The sequence below is a fragment of the Bemisia tabaci genome, chromosome 1 (genome assembly GCF_918797505.1).
Source record: "Bemisia tabaci chromosome 1, PGI_BMITA_v3".
Classification (NCBI taxonomy): Eukaryota; Metazoa; Arthropoda; class Insecta; order Hemiptera; family Aleyrodidae; genus Bemisia; species Bemisia tabaci.
Genome location: NC_092793.1, coordinates 52,691,274 through 52,708,843, shown reverse-complemented (window position 1 = coordinate 52,708,843; position 17,570 = coordinate 52,691,274). Strand labels below are relative to the sequence as shown.

Genomic DNA, 17,570 nt, shown 5'->3' with positions numbered 1-17,570 from the left:
AGCAGATCAGACGTTCACTATGACAGTCCTTGGCCTGAGGCGGTTTTTCATGTTAGTTATAGTGTTAGCTCGCACCTTGAGAGATTTTTATTTTCTTCGTTCTTCTTCCTGGCAAATGGTGGTGGAGGTGCTGCTATTCTCAAGGAAGTAAAGGTGTCTGTTGTTCGTGGAACCGTCGATCGTGCATTTAAGACCAATTCCTATGTTTTATCGGAGGGATTGCCTTTTAACTCATTATCAGCCATCCTTCAAAATTCAAAACTACATGTTTAACAGCATTCAGCAAGAAAACTCTAAAGTTTTTTTTTGTTGACAGCATATCGACGGTGAAACTACCAAACCACGTATCTCGTTTGCGGTGTTTAAAAATCTACGCTCACATTTTATTTTTTTGAAGTAGACCAAATCAATATCATTCCTTGAAATTTTCACGGAATTTTCTCCGCACAAAGAGGAAAAATCACAGAAATTTTCAAGACTGGATGTTAAGTAGTTTTTCATTTAAAAAATAAAGTATGACAGGAAGTCTGCGACGTCGCAAACCGAGATACGTGGTTTGGTAGTTTCACCGTCGATATGCGGTTCTAGACCTCCGTGCATTGGGGTGGCTGTAATAGCATTTTTTATTGTAAAATCTACATCGGAAAATGTCGGACACTTTTTTTAACTACAAAATTGTTAGAACAGCAATATCATTTTTTTCCGTGCATTTCAATCTTTATTCAGGGCCGGATTTAGGGGGTGGCCACATGGGCCGCGGCCCATGGCGGCAAATATAGGGGGCGGCAAATTTTGCAATTTTTTTAAATGTAGCTATAAGGAAAAATCGGATTCAGAAAAAAAACTACAAACGAGAAAATGTGACAAAATCTCTCATTTCCTATGAGTATACATCTACTTTTGTCGTCTTTCTGTGATACAATAGACAGCACCATTAATTAGTCGAGTTAAGACTAAGAGAGAAACCGAACACGGAATTTGGCCTGGAACGGCGCAGCGCACAGAGCAATGATGACGAGAACTTGAGATGAAAAGGAGAAACCCTCGGCGCGGCGGTCGGCATGTAAGACATATTAGCGCCTACAAGACTGCATGAATACTTCACGCATTGCGTTAAACACAGTGCGTGCAGCAGCGGTCGGCGTGTAATGCATAGCGCATACAAGATTGTAGGAATACTTCACGCATTGCGCCAAACACAGTGCGGTCAGCGCGGCGTGGCATCGGAAGTTAAAATGATTAAACCCCATTTATGTTTATTCTTTTATGATTTTTTCGTTCATTTCATATAAATGGAAGGCCTTGTCCACACAGAGATAGGTTTACGAAACTTAACTTTCGCGCAAAGTTCCGTGAACTTTTGCTAGTAGTGTTGACAGGGCTTTCCCAAAAAATGTGTCCAACTCGAGTAAACGCGTCTTACGCACCCCTCCCCCTCCGGAACGTTTACGTGATGGTTTTTATTGATGTTTCAGAATGAATGAGAGGAGGGCGGCAAAATACAGGCGGGCCATGGCGGCAAGTAAGTAAATCCGGCCCTATGTCTCTATTGACCTGCGCTCTCTTCTCCAATTTTTTCAGCTCCTCTTTTCCTATTTCTTCTTCTTTTCTCCTTTATATATTTACTCTATCCTCTTTTTACTCCTTTTCCTCTTCCCCCTCCCTTATATCAGCGCCCCCGTTGTGATGGCATTTGAGGCAACCGCTCCTCATGCGCATGCCTGCAAAAATTCTAGTCAGTCGTTCCGTCAGCTGATGTTTTTCTTCTTCTTTTTCTAAGAAAATTGCTACAAGAGTCGATGATAATTGGAGAAAAAAATCGCAGGAAAGTTCTTAAAACAATAGCGACTTTAAATTTAGCGCAGCGCAAAAAATCTTGAATCATTGAAGACCTCAATAATTGGGCGTTATTCATTGCTGATCATTTATGATAGACGGACGGCTGCTATAAATGAAAATGTATGATTTTATCACGCCTGGAGAATTGTAAATTGATTGATTTGATGAATCTATCTTGGTGGGAAGAGAAACAATTTTATAGCGCGCTTTTACACATCCTAAGTCAGTTTAGTCTGTCCGGATGTATAATTAATTGCATTGCCATTTTTGAAGGCACTCTCGTAACCAAGAGCGAGAACGTTGACGCTACCTACTGGTGTTTGTTTGCACGGCGCGCCATCTACCTCGAATGTAAAACAACTCGGAGCGAACACATACTAACTGGTAACACATGACAACACACAAAGCACTAACCGGTCGCACGCACCCTAATTTGAAATGCAAAGAAAAACTGCGTAATTTCTCACATGAAATGTCAGGAGAAAGAGCCTGTCAAGGCTATTTCTCGATTATTTTAGGTTCGTTGATGTCCGCGACGCCATCTCTCGATTATTTTAGGGAGGTTGATGTCTGAAACCTGATGTCCGAGAATCAAGTAGAAAATGGATCCTAAGGAAGGCTGAAGGACCTCGAGACCAGGAAAGTCTGGGCTGACTATCTTATCTGCACAAAGTACATTTGTGGTAATTTTTCCGATTCTCGTTGGCGCACAAAATCATTTTCGCACAAATAATTTTCTGTAGTAGGTGGCAACGTTGACAAAAATATGAGGCATATTTTTAAAAAAATGAGTGAACAAAGATTGAAAAAAAATATTTCTTACCTTACTCAGCAGACCAGATTTTCGTCCGTGAATCTTCCATTTTCATCTGCGTGCTTATACTTCAACTCCTTCTTAATTCTTGCTTTTTCTTCCAGAAATTGGTAGCGAGTGATGTATTTGTAAGTATAAAACGTATGAGTTGCAGTCAATATTTCCTGTTGCGTTTGCATTTTGTACCATAAGGGTCGATCCCTATTTAACTTTCCCCCGTTCAAAATATCATCTGACCTAAAATAACCGAGAAAAAAGCCTGGATTGGGTGCTCTTGGGACATCTTGTAAAAATTTTGCAGCGCTGTATTACGACTGATCGCTGTATCGTGGGTAGTGCCAACAACAGTCTTAATCCCCGAGTAACACGAACTGATGAAATTATGCCCCATAAAATAGGAAAGATTGATTAGAGTGAAGGCTATTTCCATTTAAATCTTCCGCCACATTCATACGGCGCAATGATACAACTATTTGAACTCTCCGGAATGCGTGAGGTATCACGCCGCGATTGAAGGCGTTTTCAAATCAGTCAAGTTCCGTTATCGGAATAATCGTTTTGCATTGTTCATATTATTTTGTTTCCATTTCTAACCACTTGTTTCATTATAATCCTCTCATAAAAACTACCCATTTGCTAAATACAATTCAAGCTGAAGCGCACTTAAGCGCATTCATGACTGCAAAAATGTTAACGGAAATCGAAAAGGCCAGCGTGCATGAAGGCTATTTCAGTTGCAATCTTCCGTCGCATTTCTAAGGCGCAATGATACAACTATTTGAACTCTCCGGAATGCGTGAGGTATCACGCCGCATTTGAAGGCGTTTTCAAATCATCCAAGTTCCGATACTCGGATTATCGTTTTGCATAGTTCATATTATTTTCTTATATTCCGTGCCACTTGTTTATTTTTAATCCTCATGGAAAAACCACCCATTTGTAAATACAATTCTAGCTGAAGCGCACTTCAGCTATGCACTCACCACTGCAAAAATTTCAGAGGAAATCGACAAGCCCAGCGTGCATGGAGGCTGTCTTCGTTTAAATCTTCCGTCATATTCTTACGGCGCAATGATACAACTATTTGAACTCTCCGGAATGCGTGAGATATCACGCCGCATTTGAAGGCGTTTTCAAAACAGCCAAGTTCCATTATCGGAATAGTCGTTTGGCATAGTTCATATTATTTTGTTTCCATTTCTAACCACTTGTTTCATTATAATCCGCCTATAAAAACCACCCATTTGCTAAATGCAATTCTAGCTGAAGCGCACTTAAGCGCATTCATGACTTCAAAAATGTTAGCGGAAATCGAAAAGGCCAGCGTGCATGGAGGAGCTACCTATTTCAATTGCAATCTTCCGTCGCATTTCTAAGGCGCAATGATACAACTATTTGAACTCTCCAGAATGCGTGAGGTATCACGCCGCATTTGAAGGCGTTTTCAAATCAGCCAAGTTCCGATACCCGGATTAGCGTTTTGCATAGTTCATATTCTTTTGTTATATTCCGTGCCACTTGTTTATGTTTAATCCTCGTAGAAAAACCACCCATTTGTAAATACAATTCTAGCTGAAGCGCACTTCAGCTATGCATTCACCACTGCAAAAATGTCAAAGGAAATCGAAACGCCCAGCGTGCACGAAGGCTATTTCAATTCCAATCTTCCGTCGCATTTCTAAGGCGCAATGATATTATTAGAAGGCGTATTAGAAGGCGTTTTCAAAACAGCCAAGTTCCGTTATCGGAAAAATCGTTTTGCATAGTCATATTATTTTGTTTCCATTTCTAACCACTTGTTTAATTATAATCATCCTGAAAAAACCACCCATTTGTAAATACAAGTCTAGCTGAAGCGCACTTCAGCTATGCACTCACCGCTGCAAAAATTTCAAAGGAAATCGACAAGCCCAGCGCGCATGAATGCAGGCCCGCCACAAGGGGGGATACTGGGTCCCTGGTACCGGGGCCCGGGTCCCGGAGGGGGCCCGTGTTACCCGTTAAAATCCACTACGAATTCACATGCAACCCTTGTTTCGTAAGAAAAAGTGAAAAATTTACCCTAAAAATTTCGCCAAAGTTAAATAGATTTTCAGAAACACGCTGGGGCACTGTAGAATTCTTCTTAAATTTTCAAAGAAGTATACTTCTTGGAAAATTTCTATCTATTTTCAAGATTTTCAGTACTGAGGGATATTTTTAGTAACTGCGTTTCATTTCTTCCGTCGTCGTCAGATGCTAAGGGTCTCCAATCTGGGCATCCTCGACTTCAATGGCTCATGGCTCAACTCCCTTGCCATGGACAAACGAAGGGGGAGTCCAGGGGGGCCTGGCCCTCATAGAACTGATAATAGTAATAGTAGTATCATATGCCCCCCCCCCCAAAAAAAAAAAAAAATAAAAATGTTCCAGATGTTTTGAATGCAACAATTCGCAAGTATTTTGTGCTGAAAGTAGAAAAAAAACATAGTTATTCCGCAGAAATTGATGGAATAATTCTTTATGGAAGCTTCAAAATGCGTCCGATTAGTTGTATAAATTCTAAAATTTCTCGGAAGATGCTCCTCGGACCCCCCCCCCCCCTTCCGTGCTTGGGGCCCGGACCTTAAAATTGGTACCAGGGCCCGAGATGGGATGTGGCGGGCCTGATTAGAGTTGTTTTTTAACCAGAGAACTTCCGTACTTGGAAGGGCACATTTTTTTTTTATTTTGTTGTTTAAACGACACTCAGATAGAAAGAAAGGATAGGACTTTTTTCGCTGATATCTCCGTCAACATAAGCAACACGGTCAATGTTACGCAATGATAATAACGCCTTGATACAATTATTCGTATTCGTACTCTACGAACACGCGTGTTGCATATAGAAAAATGGAAGGCGTTTCGGTCGCTCCTGTCCATAAAGCAGTGCACGCAGATGCGTGGAGTGCGCCACGCCACAGTCACGAATGTGTGGCAACATGATATCCGATAAAAATGGGGACAATGGAACAGAAAACTATGTTTTCATACAATTTTCACACATCAGAAAATCATATCATATCCCACCGCCTCACAGAGTCGTGACAGTAGGCCGTTGCCAGCAGTGCCAGCACTGCCTCATGGACTAGAATGATCGGAACGACGGAACGCCTTCAATGTTTAGAACGCAACACGGATGTCCATAGAGCCCGAAGAGTTGCATGCTGAATGAAGGCGTTATTACTGACACTATATCGTTTTTCGCTTAGTTATCAATACCGAGGCGTTGAGGAAAAAAAGTCGTATGGACACAAGAGTGTTGCCAAACTTTCTCCAATTAAATACGAATTTCCTGGTAAATTAGCTGTTATTTTTCTACCAAAACGAACTTTAAACTGGAGCTAGAACTGTCATTAGAGGATTGTCTCATCATATGATTTCGTTGGGGATAGATTTGAAGGAAATTCCTACCTTTTCAAAACGGGGCACTTTTTTAGCAGGCTCCCTCTCGATAAAAGATATCAAAAGACACTCTTCAAATTGCAGATTATTGGCCCAATGGTAAAGAATAATTAGAATGCTGCTAATATTCTCCATTACTTCACCCATTTCATTCCTTAATGATTGAAACTTAATTATCTCTCTGCAAATTGGTTATTTTATTGATCTCCAATGAAGTTGAAAGTATATCTCCATTGCGCATCTCAGAATCTCCAATATAGGTTGAATTTTTTTAAAATTTTCTTAAATTCTCAAACTAATTAAAATTCTTTTGCTTACAAATGTGTTTGAAAAATCATATGAAGACGTGCACTATTGTGGACCCCTGTGACAGATATACTCAATTTCTGCTTACATTTGAATTGTATTGACAGCAACTGCTATTTCAATGCACTACTTCAAACTGTTTCAAAACGTTCATACATTGCATTGACAAATACTGTATTATGCATCCAATCTTAGGGCTTAAAACTTTCCTTTATTTATCTTCAATTAAATTGTATTAAAAACTGAGTGATGATGGATGGAATTACATTAACCTACTTTAAATTAGTAGATACTAGTTGTAATTTGGTTGATACATGCCTTTTATCTTATCAGGACGAACAATTCACATACCTTCAAAGAATTTCTTTATTTCAAAATTTTTTATCATACAAATTGAGATAAATCTGAATAAAAATAATCCATACTAAAAATTGAGAGAAACGCAGTGACAATAGATAATTTCTCTACATGTTTTAATAAATCACAGGCTTAAAGAAAAAATGAATTTATCAAGCAAAAATAATAATACAAGATTTTGGAAAACAGATTCATATTTCGTTTGGTGTAACAGTTATAACATGTTGCAGAAAAACCGAATCCTGAGTTACTTTCTCACAGCCAATGGGAGAGCAGTTGAAGGAAGCATGATTAGGAACCCTGCAACAATTTCAATAACAATTTTGGAGCCTGCTCCGAGTGCATTGCAGGTGTTACAGGTTGTCACGCATCAATACGCAGTAACAGAGTTCCTATTATGAACAAAAATGTCCGATCAGAGAGGCTCTAACAATCGGTAACATAATCAGAATGCTACTCACTTATATGCAACTGTTACACCAAACAAAATGCAACTTAAGATTGAAGAAAAATAATAAAAAATTCGGGAGAGATTTAGAGGAACACGTAAATCTTTAAAGGAGAGGAGCCTCCTGGCACATTTGAAACTTAAGACCAATTCTTTTGGATTTGAACAAAGAGCCTCTTCAGATGTTCAAGATCTACCCCTCTTCTTGCGGTTGCTGCCTTGAAATTGCTTTTGAGATGATTTATAACCTTGCCAATAACCTGTGATAAAATATTAAATGATAAGTAGGATCATTTTTAAAGTTGACAGATCTATACGATTTGATAAAAACACAATTTCAGTTGCAAAAAAAACTGTTTCCAGATTTTCCAAATTTTACGACCAGAAGACACCCTGGCAGTACATCAAACTATATATTAAAAATAAAAAAAACTAATGAAAAAACTAAGTTGTCAGCGGGTGTGCAGACATATCCTGGCACAAATTTTATGAGTTTTTTATCATTAACTTTCTGCCTTGTGCTGTCTCTTCTCTCTGAGCCAAGAGACTGGAAAGATTCTAATTTATTTTGGGCACATAGAATATTGTAGAGAAAAAGACAATGAGTCAACCTTAAGAAAAAAAAATATTGCGGGAAAAGTATCAGCATTCCAAGTTTTATGAAAAATTCTTCAAGAATTCATGGGCACTTTAACTTTGTTTTTGGCCACAAAAGTAAACAAAATGAAAATGACAAAAATTTGATTATTATTTGCTTTTTTCCTAATTTTAATTGTAATTATGATCGTAATCGTGATTAATTTCGTTAATTCTGATAGAATCGTAATCAAATTAAAAAATCCTTAATAGCACACCTCTACTAATTGATGGTAATACACTGCATTTTAAGGCAGACACAACATACCTGTGTGATAACCACTCATATACCAAGACATGAGCATGGAAGAAATAAGTTCCGATTCACTCTGCGGGAATTGATTCATGATGTGAGGAGGTATTGGTGGAGGGATCATTGGCATGCTCCGTGGCTGTTTAAAATGGAAAGCAAGAAAAAATATCAGGGACAACAGATATGAAGATAAAGCAGATCGCATTGAGCAGAAAGGAACCAGTGCGATTACAGTGTTGTAAAAATTGTGTGCCATTATCTGTACTTAAAAAAACGCCTAAAATAGCAAATAGTTTCTCCCTCTTTTTTTACCAAAAAGAAGAAGGAAAAAGAAGCAAATATATAGTTTCTGAGCAGTTAATGGACAGCTAATGGACATGTGAGATGAGTGCACCATCAATAAAAAGCGTCTTTGGATTCTTCTCCAATCATAAAGAGAGGCCATGTTGATAGTGTAATCTCTATGTATTTCTATGGGTTGAAATTAAAATAGTAACTAATAACCACCATAATCTAAGGTTTTACATTAGATCTTGTAGAAAATCCTACTTGCTAACTACCCAAGTAGCAAGGATACCTATAGATGGACATAAAATGGTAGGAATGTTGCTATATTATATTTGCCATGCGTATTGCCTACTCCCTCATTTGAAGGCGCGGAAATTATTGCTATATTGTTGCTATGATTTAGCAATAAATTCCGATTATTGGTTGTGTCACCTGTTGCCAATCTGCTAATTGCAAGGCGCAAAAATTATCGCAATAATCTTGCTATTAAGTATGATGAAAAACTCCCGCGCGTTCCTTTCCGTAACTTGTTTTCAAATCTCTAGCATGAACATAGGCGGTTCTACGGGGGTGCCAGTGGGTGCCAGGCACCCCCAAGCAAAAATTAAGTACGGTTATCGGAACCGTGAAATTGCTGCTTTTAAAGATTCTGTAGTCACTCTCACTGAGAAAAAATCCCAGCAATTAATTGAAAATGTTTTAAACGGAATTAAAATTGATAGCCGTATTTTACAAAGATTCCACTGTTTTTTTATGTTAAGATTGTAGTTTTGATGGAAAGTTTTGCTAAAAATTTTCTAAATTGAATATGCAGGTATTTAAGTGGAGAGGAAGGAGAGAAAAAGAGAAAGGAGGGTAGGGAAGGGATAAAACATGAGGGCCGAAACTTAGGCCTCCCCTGAGTGACTGTCCCCTTTGGAGCCGGTCTCCGACTTTTTCCACCTCTTGGCACCCCCAAGAATAAAGGTCTAGAACCGCCTATGAGCATGAATGCAGGAATGTATCGCAACAATTTGATGAAACAACCATTTTTCCTCAATTTAGTCTTCTCGAAATAGCTCAAACTCGATAAATCTGAAACTTTAAAAATTTCAATGCTTTTTTAAAAGGTTTGAATTTCCAGTCAATCAAAATAAATATCGTCTATGCTTTTAACCAAGTTCTGGGAAATTTAATTTTACTTCTTTCATGCCTTTCTTTCCTCCTTTTATTTCGTTTCTGTTTTTGTTACTTTTAATTCTTTGAATTTTTTATTTCATGCAAATGCGCCGGTAAGGGTTTCGTTTCATGTCGGAGCTATATAATGTGTGAAAAGTGAGGCACCCGACAGGTAGTCTGGCTAGCTCAAACGGTAAAGGCGGCGCACGGCAGTAATCCGAAGGTTGCGCGTTCTAATCCCGCCTCGGACAGAAGAATTTAAAGGGTGCTGGATGATTGAATCATGAATTTCCTGTCAATTCCGGCAAGATCGGATTTTCGAATGGATTCTGCAACGTTGTAAAAATTAGGGTAGACTGATTAATTCCTCAATTTTCCTAAGACCATTTGGCACCGCCACAAATAGCAATGACATTGCTATTAAGTATAGATTTTTTTTATCGATCTGACCTGACGAAATCGGGAAAAATCGTCCAAATGTTGACTGAGAATTGCTACTTTATAGCTATATTATTGCAATATTTTTTACAACTTTATACCTATAAATTGATACATTATATCAATTTTTACGTTGAAAAATGCTACTTGGGTAACCAGTTACTGGCTTTACTATACATAGCAGAGGCGGCAAAGACAATAAGTCAGAGAGGTTCATCGAAATTTGAGAATGTAATAACTGAAACGACAGCAATACATTAATGAAAAGAAAAATGAATTACCACGAATGGAGGTGAGTTACATGATTTTGTTGATGATGCTTTCTTGGTAAGGCACTCATTGATACACGGTTTGCTTGAATCAAATTCATTAGAAGCATCAGTCTCTTCTTCACTAGTTTCTGTCAGTTTACTTGTTACCTGAAAAATCAAAACCAAATTGTGCAGTGAGAAAATATTGATTCAACTCCCCATTTCTGACTACCATGGGTATTTATTTTTGACAAGTCAACCTCCAGCTTAATTTTTTAATGTAAAATTCAAAGAATCTAATGATCATGCTACAAATTAATGCTGGAGTTGTACATATTTGTTACATATGCTGTTGTACATTGTACATATACTGTTAGTGTCTGATGAAAGACTGGTACATTAGAAGACAAAGATAAAAATCTCAACTGCCTCCGATTAATGACTTCAATAGCAAACTATTCTCCATACTGGGCTAGCACAGTGCTAAATGTACAGTAGAATGGAAAATAAAACTCACTGCTTACATTTGTACATTGTAAGTTACTTATATGTTACGTGTAAGCAAGTTAATAACTCCTATTTTTATTTTGTAAGTTCAAACACTAAAGAAACAAAAAAGACAACATGCTCACTAAAATTTCAGCTGCTGCTTCCTCAAGTTGTTTTTGAATAGCTTTTTCACCATGGGATTCCCAAATATTCTTTTTGGGGACCATTTCCTTATTGTTGTAACCTGAAAATGAAAGAGGCACTTTGAGGGAAATTTACAATGGAAAAACCTGGAAAATTTATTTTAAATCCTGAGTCCAAAAGAAGAAAAGCACAATTTTTTTATCAATAAACTCTCAACTCTAGAGGTTTTTTTTTTATCACAATGGAAAGCAAAGAAAGGGTAACTATTACAAAAAGATAAAAGTAATGATAAAAGTAACAGTCTTTCAAAATCATTTGGTTGAAAATAGGAAACTGATAAAAATGGGTACAGGATGTACCACACATGCAAAGAGCTAATAAGAGCTACCTCACTATTGTAATTTCTTTCCAAAGTTTTCACCCACTTTTACTTCTTCTCTTGTTGTATACAAACCATTGTTTCATAAAAAAATGAATTTTTGTCTGCAGAAGATAAACAGAGAATTGGACTGAATTTACTGCATTTTTAAGCATGCGCTCAGGATTCTACATTTACATCATATCAGCACTCATCAGCAAGCAAAAAAAAATTCTTGAGAAATTTAAAAACATCTTGAAATCAAAGACTTATATTGAAGTGGGAAAAGAATGTTCATTTAAATGCTACAAACCTAAATATTTTATGAGGCAGGTGTCTTTGAATACTTTCAGAACAACACCTTCATAATATTTACAATCCTCACTGTATAAAGCTCGTACTGGCATTCCTACTTTAAAATCCTAAACAAATAAAAATGAGATTTAAAAAGAAAACATTTGAAAAAATAGACAGAATAAAACCATGAATTAAAACCTTACTTTAGTAATATCTAGAACAAAATGTTTTACGGGAGTCATTAATTCTTCTCAACATTATGTAAACATTTATAGAGAAGAAACTTTCTACATTCCTGAAGAGTTGGATAGGTAGAATTGTCAGTTTTGCAGTTGCAATTAATATTTGCTGCGTTATATGAGTGAAAAGGGTATCAGTGAAATGAAACTTAGATTTAACAATCTAAGTGTTGTCTCTCCGGTCATAAGTCATTAGGATCAATTTGCAACATTAGGATCAATTTGCAACAAGATGTGACCTTCCACTAGGATTTTTCAAGAACAGCAGTTTTCAGATTTTTTCGCAACTCAATGCTCTCATCCTGCACCATTTTTCTGAAGATTTAAATACGACAACAAAAGAGACTGAAAGAATTTCTCACTGAAGGGGCCTCTCATTTAGTCCGATACAGCAGCTTACATTCCATATGGTGGGAAAATTACAGAATTGAGAATAAGTAACAACACTGAGTATCAATTGGAAAATCTGCTTTGTAATTTTGTGACCAGTGACAAAATCAGATTTCATTAGATTCCACAGCTCTGTTCGCATACAATCCTAGGTTTTTGTGCTCTCATTCTTGCTTGATAATTATTAACTACCTTTTGCCGATACTGAAATATACTTAGATACTAGGTAGAAATTCCAACAATTTTTCAATTAGTTAAAAAAAATTGAGGCATGCTAAGTTGGGTTTACCAACAAGTGTGATCTACTGATGAGGTCTAAAAAGACCCAAAACATTATAGATCTCTAGGAATGGCCTCAACTTAATATTTCAATGCAAGCTGCATGAACTGAACACTCTTCTCCCCTCAGTTTTGTACTGGTACTCATTAGAGCAAAAAAAAAATGACTCTAATTAAACAATTTTTGGAATATCTTGGCTTTGTTTTCCCTGCAAAATGGTGTGGACCCAGCACCGTTTCTCCACCTTGTTACATGCAATTCGGACCATTTTTTAGTGTTTTTTTTTTCTTGTTATCAGTATTTGTTGATACTAAGTAGATAAAGAAGTCACTATGTAAATCTGAAAAAGAATAAGTGTCAAATAAAAAGGGATTAATACCTTGATTCGTCCAGATTTCATCTTTCCTTGATCACCACTGGGGCCAGCACCTTCCAACTTACTAGCAATTGCCATTTTAATAGGGTTCACAGCTCTCTCATAAGCTTCGATCAGAAGAGTGTCATCCCATACGTCAGGATCAGGATCCATCAACTGAAATGATAAAATAACTTACTTTTAATCTTTACGGACATTTCTTTAACATACTTCTAAACATTTTTTTTCCATGCAAAAATTAAACTTATCTTTGAAAGGTGATCATAGAAAGCAAAAATTGAATTCAGGTGTTGCTTGAGATGCAAGAGAGGATTCTAAATGAGCCACTCAAGGATTTCAGTGACTTACAAGTCAATGGCCAAAGTGCAAAACCAAGTATCTCCATCGCAGTGTTACAAAATGTATACTTGGTATTTGACTAGCGGACAGGAAAAAGCAAGAAAGTTTTGAAGAAATTACATTGATATTTGTCTATGGAAAAAATAAAAGTTGACAGGAGGTTTGTCAATGTCATTAATGGAGAAATGTGATTTCGCACTTCAGAAATCGAACTGTCACAACAATCAGCTCTAGTCTTAGGATTCCCTGAGGTTGTAGTTAGGTTGTCAGCAAGAATGCCATACGTATCCAAAAACTACGCCCAGACTGCGTATACTTTGGATATTTCATTGCCACAATGATTCACAGCCATCCCACCACTGAATATCGTTAGGTCAGATTGCAGAATTCAATGATGGTAACTGTAATATATGAAGAATTAGTTCCAACCTCTACCTGCAAGTATCTGGGAACATAGAATGTACTTAAATTGTAAATTTAGAGGAGGAATCTAGCTCGAACATGAAGAAAAGACAGTGTCGCTGGAAATGAAAAGCGTTAACAGCTACAACAGGAAATTATTGTACTTAATACCTCAGATGGATTTCGGGTGAATAGAACATTAGACATTTTTCCAAAATTTTTTCTAATGCTCTGAAGAAAGTTAGAATCGTTTCAGCTAAATTGGATGGACACGGTCGAATTTTGATAAAATGTTAATGATTTTGGATTGACTGATAAGGTTATAAGGGACTCTAAACAAAACAACTATCAACAATGCAAACCATCATTTGTTTACTTCAAAGTTTAAATTTTTCTCCGCCAGGGAGCGCTTCCCACCTGCCATGGCCTCGTGTTATGTTTAGAGGTTAGGGAGTCTTTTGAAATTCTGAAATTCTGAAAGTAAACATCTTAATGATTATTAGTTAGTTATCTAATGTGAGTGTGAACTACATACGAACTACGCGATTGTGATTTCTTCAATGTGTTAAGTCTCTAGCAACAGGTTTTTGTTTCAAAATGAAAAGGAAAGCCGATAATCCACCCGCTACCAAGCAGTCAAAAGTAGCTAAATTAAGCAACTTTAGGAGAATCGCCGTGCCCCCTCATCGCCTCACTCCCCTAAAGGAGAATTGGATGAAAATATTTTCTCCCATTGTCGAACACCTTAAACTACAAGTTAAATTCAATATCAAAACCAAAAATGTTGAAATTAGAGCACCTCTCTCTGATGATGAAAGTGCTTCCAATCTTCAGAAAGCAGCCGATTTTGTGCGAGCTTTTGTCTGTGGATTTGACGTTGAAGATGCCCTCGCCTTGGTACGATTGGAGAATCTTTTCATCGAAACTTTCGAAATTAAAGATGTCAAACAGCTGAAAGGTGATCATCACTCGCGAGCAGTTGGACGTCTTGCAGGAAAAGGTGGCAGGACAAAGTATACCATTGAAAACATCACTAAAACAAGAATTGTCATCGCAGACTCCAAAATTCATATTCTTGGATCATATCAAAGCATCCAAATAGCCATGAGAGCGATCTGTAATCTTATTCTTGGAAGTCCACCATCTAAAGTGTATGGTCAGTTGAGAAATGTAGCCACAAAAGTTGCCTCCCGCATCTAAATGTAAGTTGTTGATTTTTTTCTTTTCACCACCCTCTGTTGTACATTTAAGGTGTTTCCTATAACTGATTAGTAAATCCAACCACAGTAACCCATTGGTCACCATTTGATTAAAGAAGATTGATCAAAGATTCCTAGTTGTGCCACTGACGGTCACATTAGAAGGATTGGAGAGGCCAGAAATGGAATTTTTTAAAATTTTGGTGGATCCCTTATAAAACTGCCCAGTACTGCTATTGCTATTTTTAGTAGTATTTTGACCATCAAGTAAGGAGTTTCAATAGTGATAGTAGTAGAAAGTTGTGACCATAGTTAATATCATAGTTTGTGCCCCTACTTTAAATTTTCATCGCGAAAAAGCACTCTGCCCTGGAAGAGTTGGCCATGGATATTGTACGCCCTCTTCTCCACAAAAACACACTTCAAATATTCACTGTATTAAGAATTCAAGCAGCCTCATGTAATTTTCAACACAGCAGAGTCCAAAAACTAAAATTTCGAGTTTCTCAAAATCTGAAAATTGTCCATTTTTTCTTTAAAAACATGGGTAACGTAAATGTGTGCCACATGAAATGAAATGTCTTTTTCTGCTGCTAACCCCTGCGATCCGTTCTGCCGGTTAAGAGTTATATTCAATTATGTTTATAGGTAGGGGTCTTTTTACTTGATATTTTTGTAGAATTCGAAATATGGACTGACTCCTCTATGTTTACCTTTCTTTTTCAGGCACCCACCATTTGAAGCTGAGTTTTGGAGCAATGAAGGTATAACCATAGAAAGCACAGGACCTTTAAACTGGTGATGCTAACTAGAAAATCATCCAGTCCCATCTGGAACCATCTGCAGAAGAATTATTCAGTTGCCCATTACACCGCCAACTCAAGAAAAAATTCATCATATCATTCCGCTGTTGCTACTGGAGTAAGTTTTGATACTTTCTACAAGTCAAGAGACAGACTTTGCATCTCTTAAAGTTCATGAACATCATCTTAATCTATAAGGAGAGTGTGGCTTCCTTTATGCTTGAACAAGTTGAACAATACAGAAATGGAATCGGCAAGTTAGTCCTCTCTTCGTTTTTTTTAAGTTTATGTTAATGACCAAGGTTTTCAAGGGAGTATCTATTTTTAAATTTACCGATTCTCTGCTATTCTTATTTACATGATGGGAATCATCCATTGATACCATTTGAAATTTAAAAAAGCAATCCTAAGGAGCTCATCGGAAAATGCTAAATAGGTGATTTCCCCCTCAGCGACATTTGATTTTTGAGGGTCTAGCCCTGAATTATAACTTTTAATGATGAAGATATACCCCTAAAAATTGTTTGCTTCAAGCAATTCTTATGCCTATCACGTCTTGCATACCATTTTCAAAAAATGAATTTATTGAATAAAGAAGTAAGAGATTTAAAAATTTTAAGACTTATTTTTTGTGTTGCGGACATGGATAACTTATAAACATAGCCTTTGTATTTGATTCACTGCAGAAACTTTAAATTTAAAATAGTTCTCAATAATACCTGTGGACCGAGGCCCAGTCTTCTTGAAATTTCAATTCACCATGTAGGTAAACTTCTTGCAATCTCTCCAATTCTTTTATTTCATGTGATTTCATAAATTTAAGATGTTTTTTCTGAATTATATTTTTGTTTGTACCTATATGACAACTGCAGATATTTATTGCCCTCTATCTCCATTTTTTTGCTTTATTGCCCTATTTTTATTAAAGTGTCAATCAAAAATAAATTCTGAGAAATTTGGAGCCAGGTTTGAATGAAGGGATCCAAATACCCTAAATCATGTACAATTGAAACAGTGGACTTGCTTCTGTTAGCCTTAAACCACAAATAAGCCCCAAGGATGCAGCTCCTTACGGCAAGTCAGAGCACCAAGTCATCTCGATTTTACAATTCATTGACAGTAGGTCTACCCAAAGGAAGTCTACTTTGCCTGGTCTACCGTAACCGGTAAGATTCAAGCAATTTCTACAACCAAAGGAGGGTCTTGTGGAAGAAACTTTCTTCCCACCATGAGTGGGACATTTGTTGGATTTGTCATCCAATCCAACGGACGCACATATCGAACCTGAGTCAAATAGCTAGGCACTAGTATGCCTCTCCTCTTACCAAACACTCCCCTGCAGACAACAATGTGGAGTGCTACCTCATCAGAACCACTGCCCTAAAGTGTACCCCTAAATGGTTGAAAAGGATGTGGTTCTAGACATTTTGACTGTAGACTGAGAAAAGTAAACTTCTTGTCATAGGCCTGCTGTAATACTTTCTGCATACCAATTTTACAAATGAACACATTTGATATGAAAAATCAGGACGGCATGTTTAGTGCTCGCCTCAAACTGCCCAGCCTTTTTGCTTCCTTTCGAAAGTTGTACTCCCATATTTTACTATGACTTTAAGGGATAAAATTGAAGCACAACGTGGAAACATTGGAAAGAATTAAGCTAAGTTATATGTGTCATCAAATCAGAAAAGCACATTGGTGGAGCTCGAAAAAATTAGGAAATGAAAAAAAGATAAAGCATCACTTTCGAAAGGCCGATTTGTTGATTGATAATCGTGAAGTCCTTGGTAATGGGCGTTGGTATCTGCCGGTGATTAGGCTGCAGACAGAACTTACAGGAATAGTCTGTGAAAAACCTAGAGTTGTTGTATCTTTGCGGCAAGACTCTGCAATTTTTTTACCTTATTTTGTTTTGGAATTTACTTTTCACCAATTTTTGAGGGGACAAGGCTCAGTTACAGATCTTAGAAAGATACAGGGCTTAGGTTCAACTGTGTATTAACTTGTTGATTTAAGCTCATGTAGAGATGACATGAACTGGAA

The 17,570-nt window shown here is 37.2% G+C and overlaps 2 protein-coding genes across 2 annotated transcripts; one reads left to right on the top strand and one right to left on the bottom strand.

Moving 5' to 3' along the window:
• Positions 1-6,730: 6,730 nt before the first annotated feature.
• On the bottom strand, positions 6,731-13,860 carry LOC109044778 (uncharacterized). Its single transcript, XM_019062696.2, has 7 exons — positions 13,697-13,860; positions 12,788-12,940; positions 11,516-11,624; positions 10,844-10,944; positions 10,242-10,379; positions 8,092-8,215; positions 6,731-7,447 (listed from the first exon to the last, which is right to left on the bottom strand). Exons 1-7 carry the CDS (start codon positions 13,730-13,732, stop codon positions 7,374-7,376), a joined length of 735 nt encoding a protein of 244 aa, XP_018918241.2. The 5' UTR covers positions 13,733-13,860; the 3' UTR covers positions 6,731-7,373.
• A 101-nt stretch (positions 13,861-13,961) lies between these two features.
• Positions 13,962-16,387, top strand: l(1)G0004 (RNA-binding protein pno1). Its single transcript, XM_019062698.2, has 2 exons — positions 13,962-14,727; positions 15,451-16,387. The coding sequence occupies exon 1, from the start codon at positions 14,123-14,125 to the stop codon at positions 14,723-14,725; it is 603 nt and encodes a 200-aa protein (XP_018918243.1). The 5' UTR covers positions 13,962-14,122; the 3' UTR covers positions 14,726-14,727; positions 15,451-16,387.
• The last annotated feature ends 1,183 nt before the right edge of the window (positions 16,388-17,570 follow it).

Excerpts from the sequence above, each read along its gene's own strand:
- LOC109044778 (XM_019062696.2), bottom strand. The coding sequence starts at position 13,732 with ATGTCTAATGTTCTATTCACCCGAAATCCATCTGAG. Across the intron at positions 10,945-11,515 it reads CTGCCTCATAAAATATTTAG|GTTACAACAATAAGGAAATG; the intron begins GTTTGTAGCATT and ends TTTCATTTTCAG. Across the intron at positions 10,380-10,843 it reads AAGCAGCAGCTGAAATTTTA|GTAACAAGTAAACTGACAGA; the intron begins GTGAGCATGTTG and ends TTGATTTTTCAG.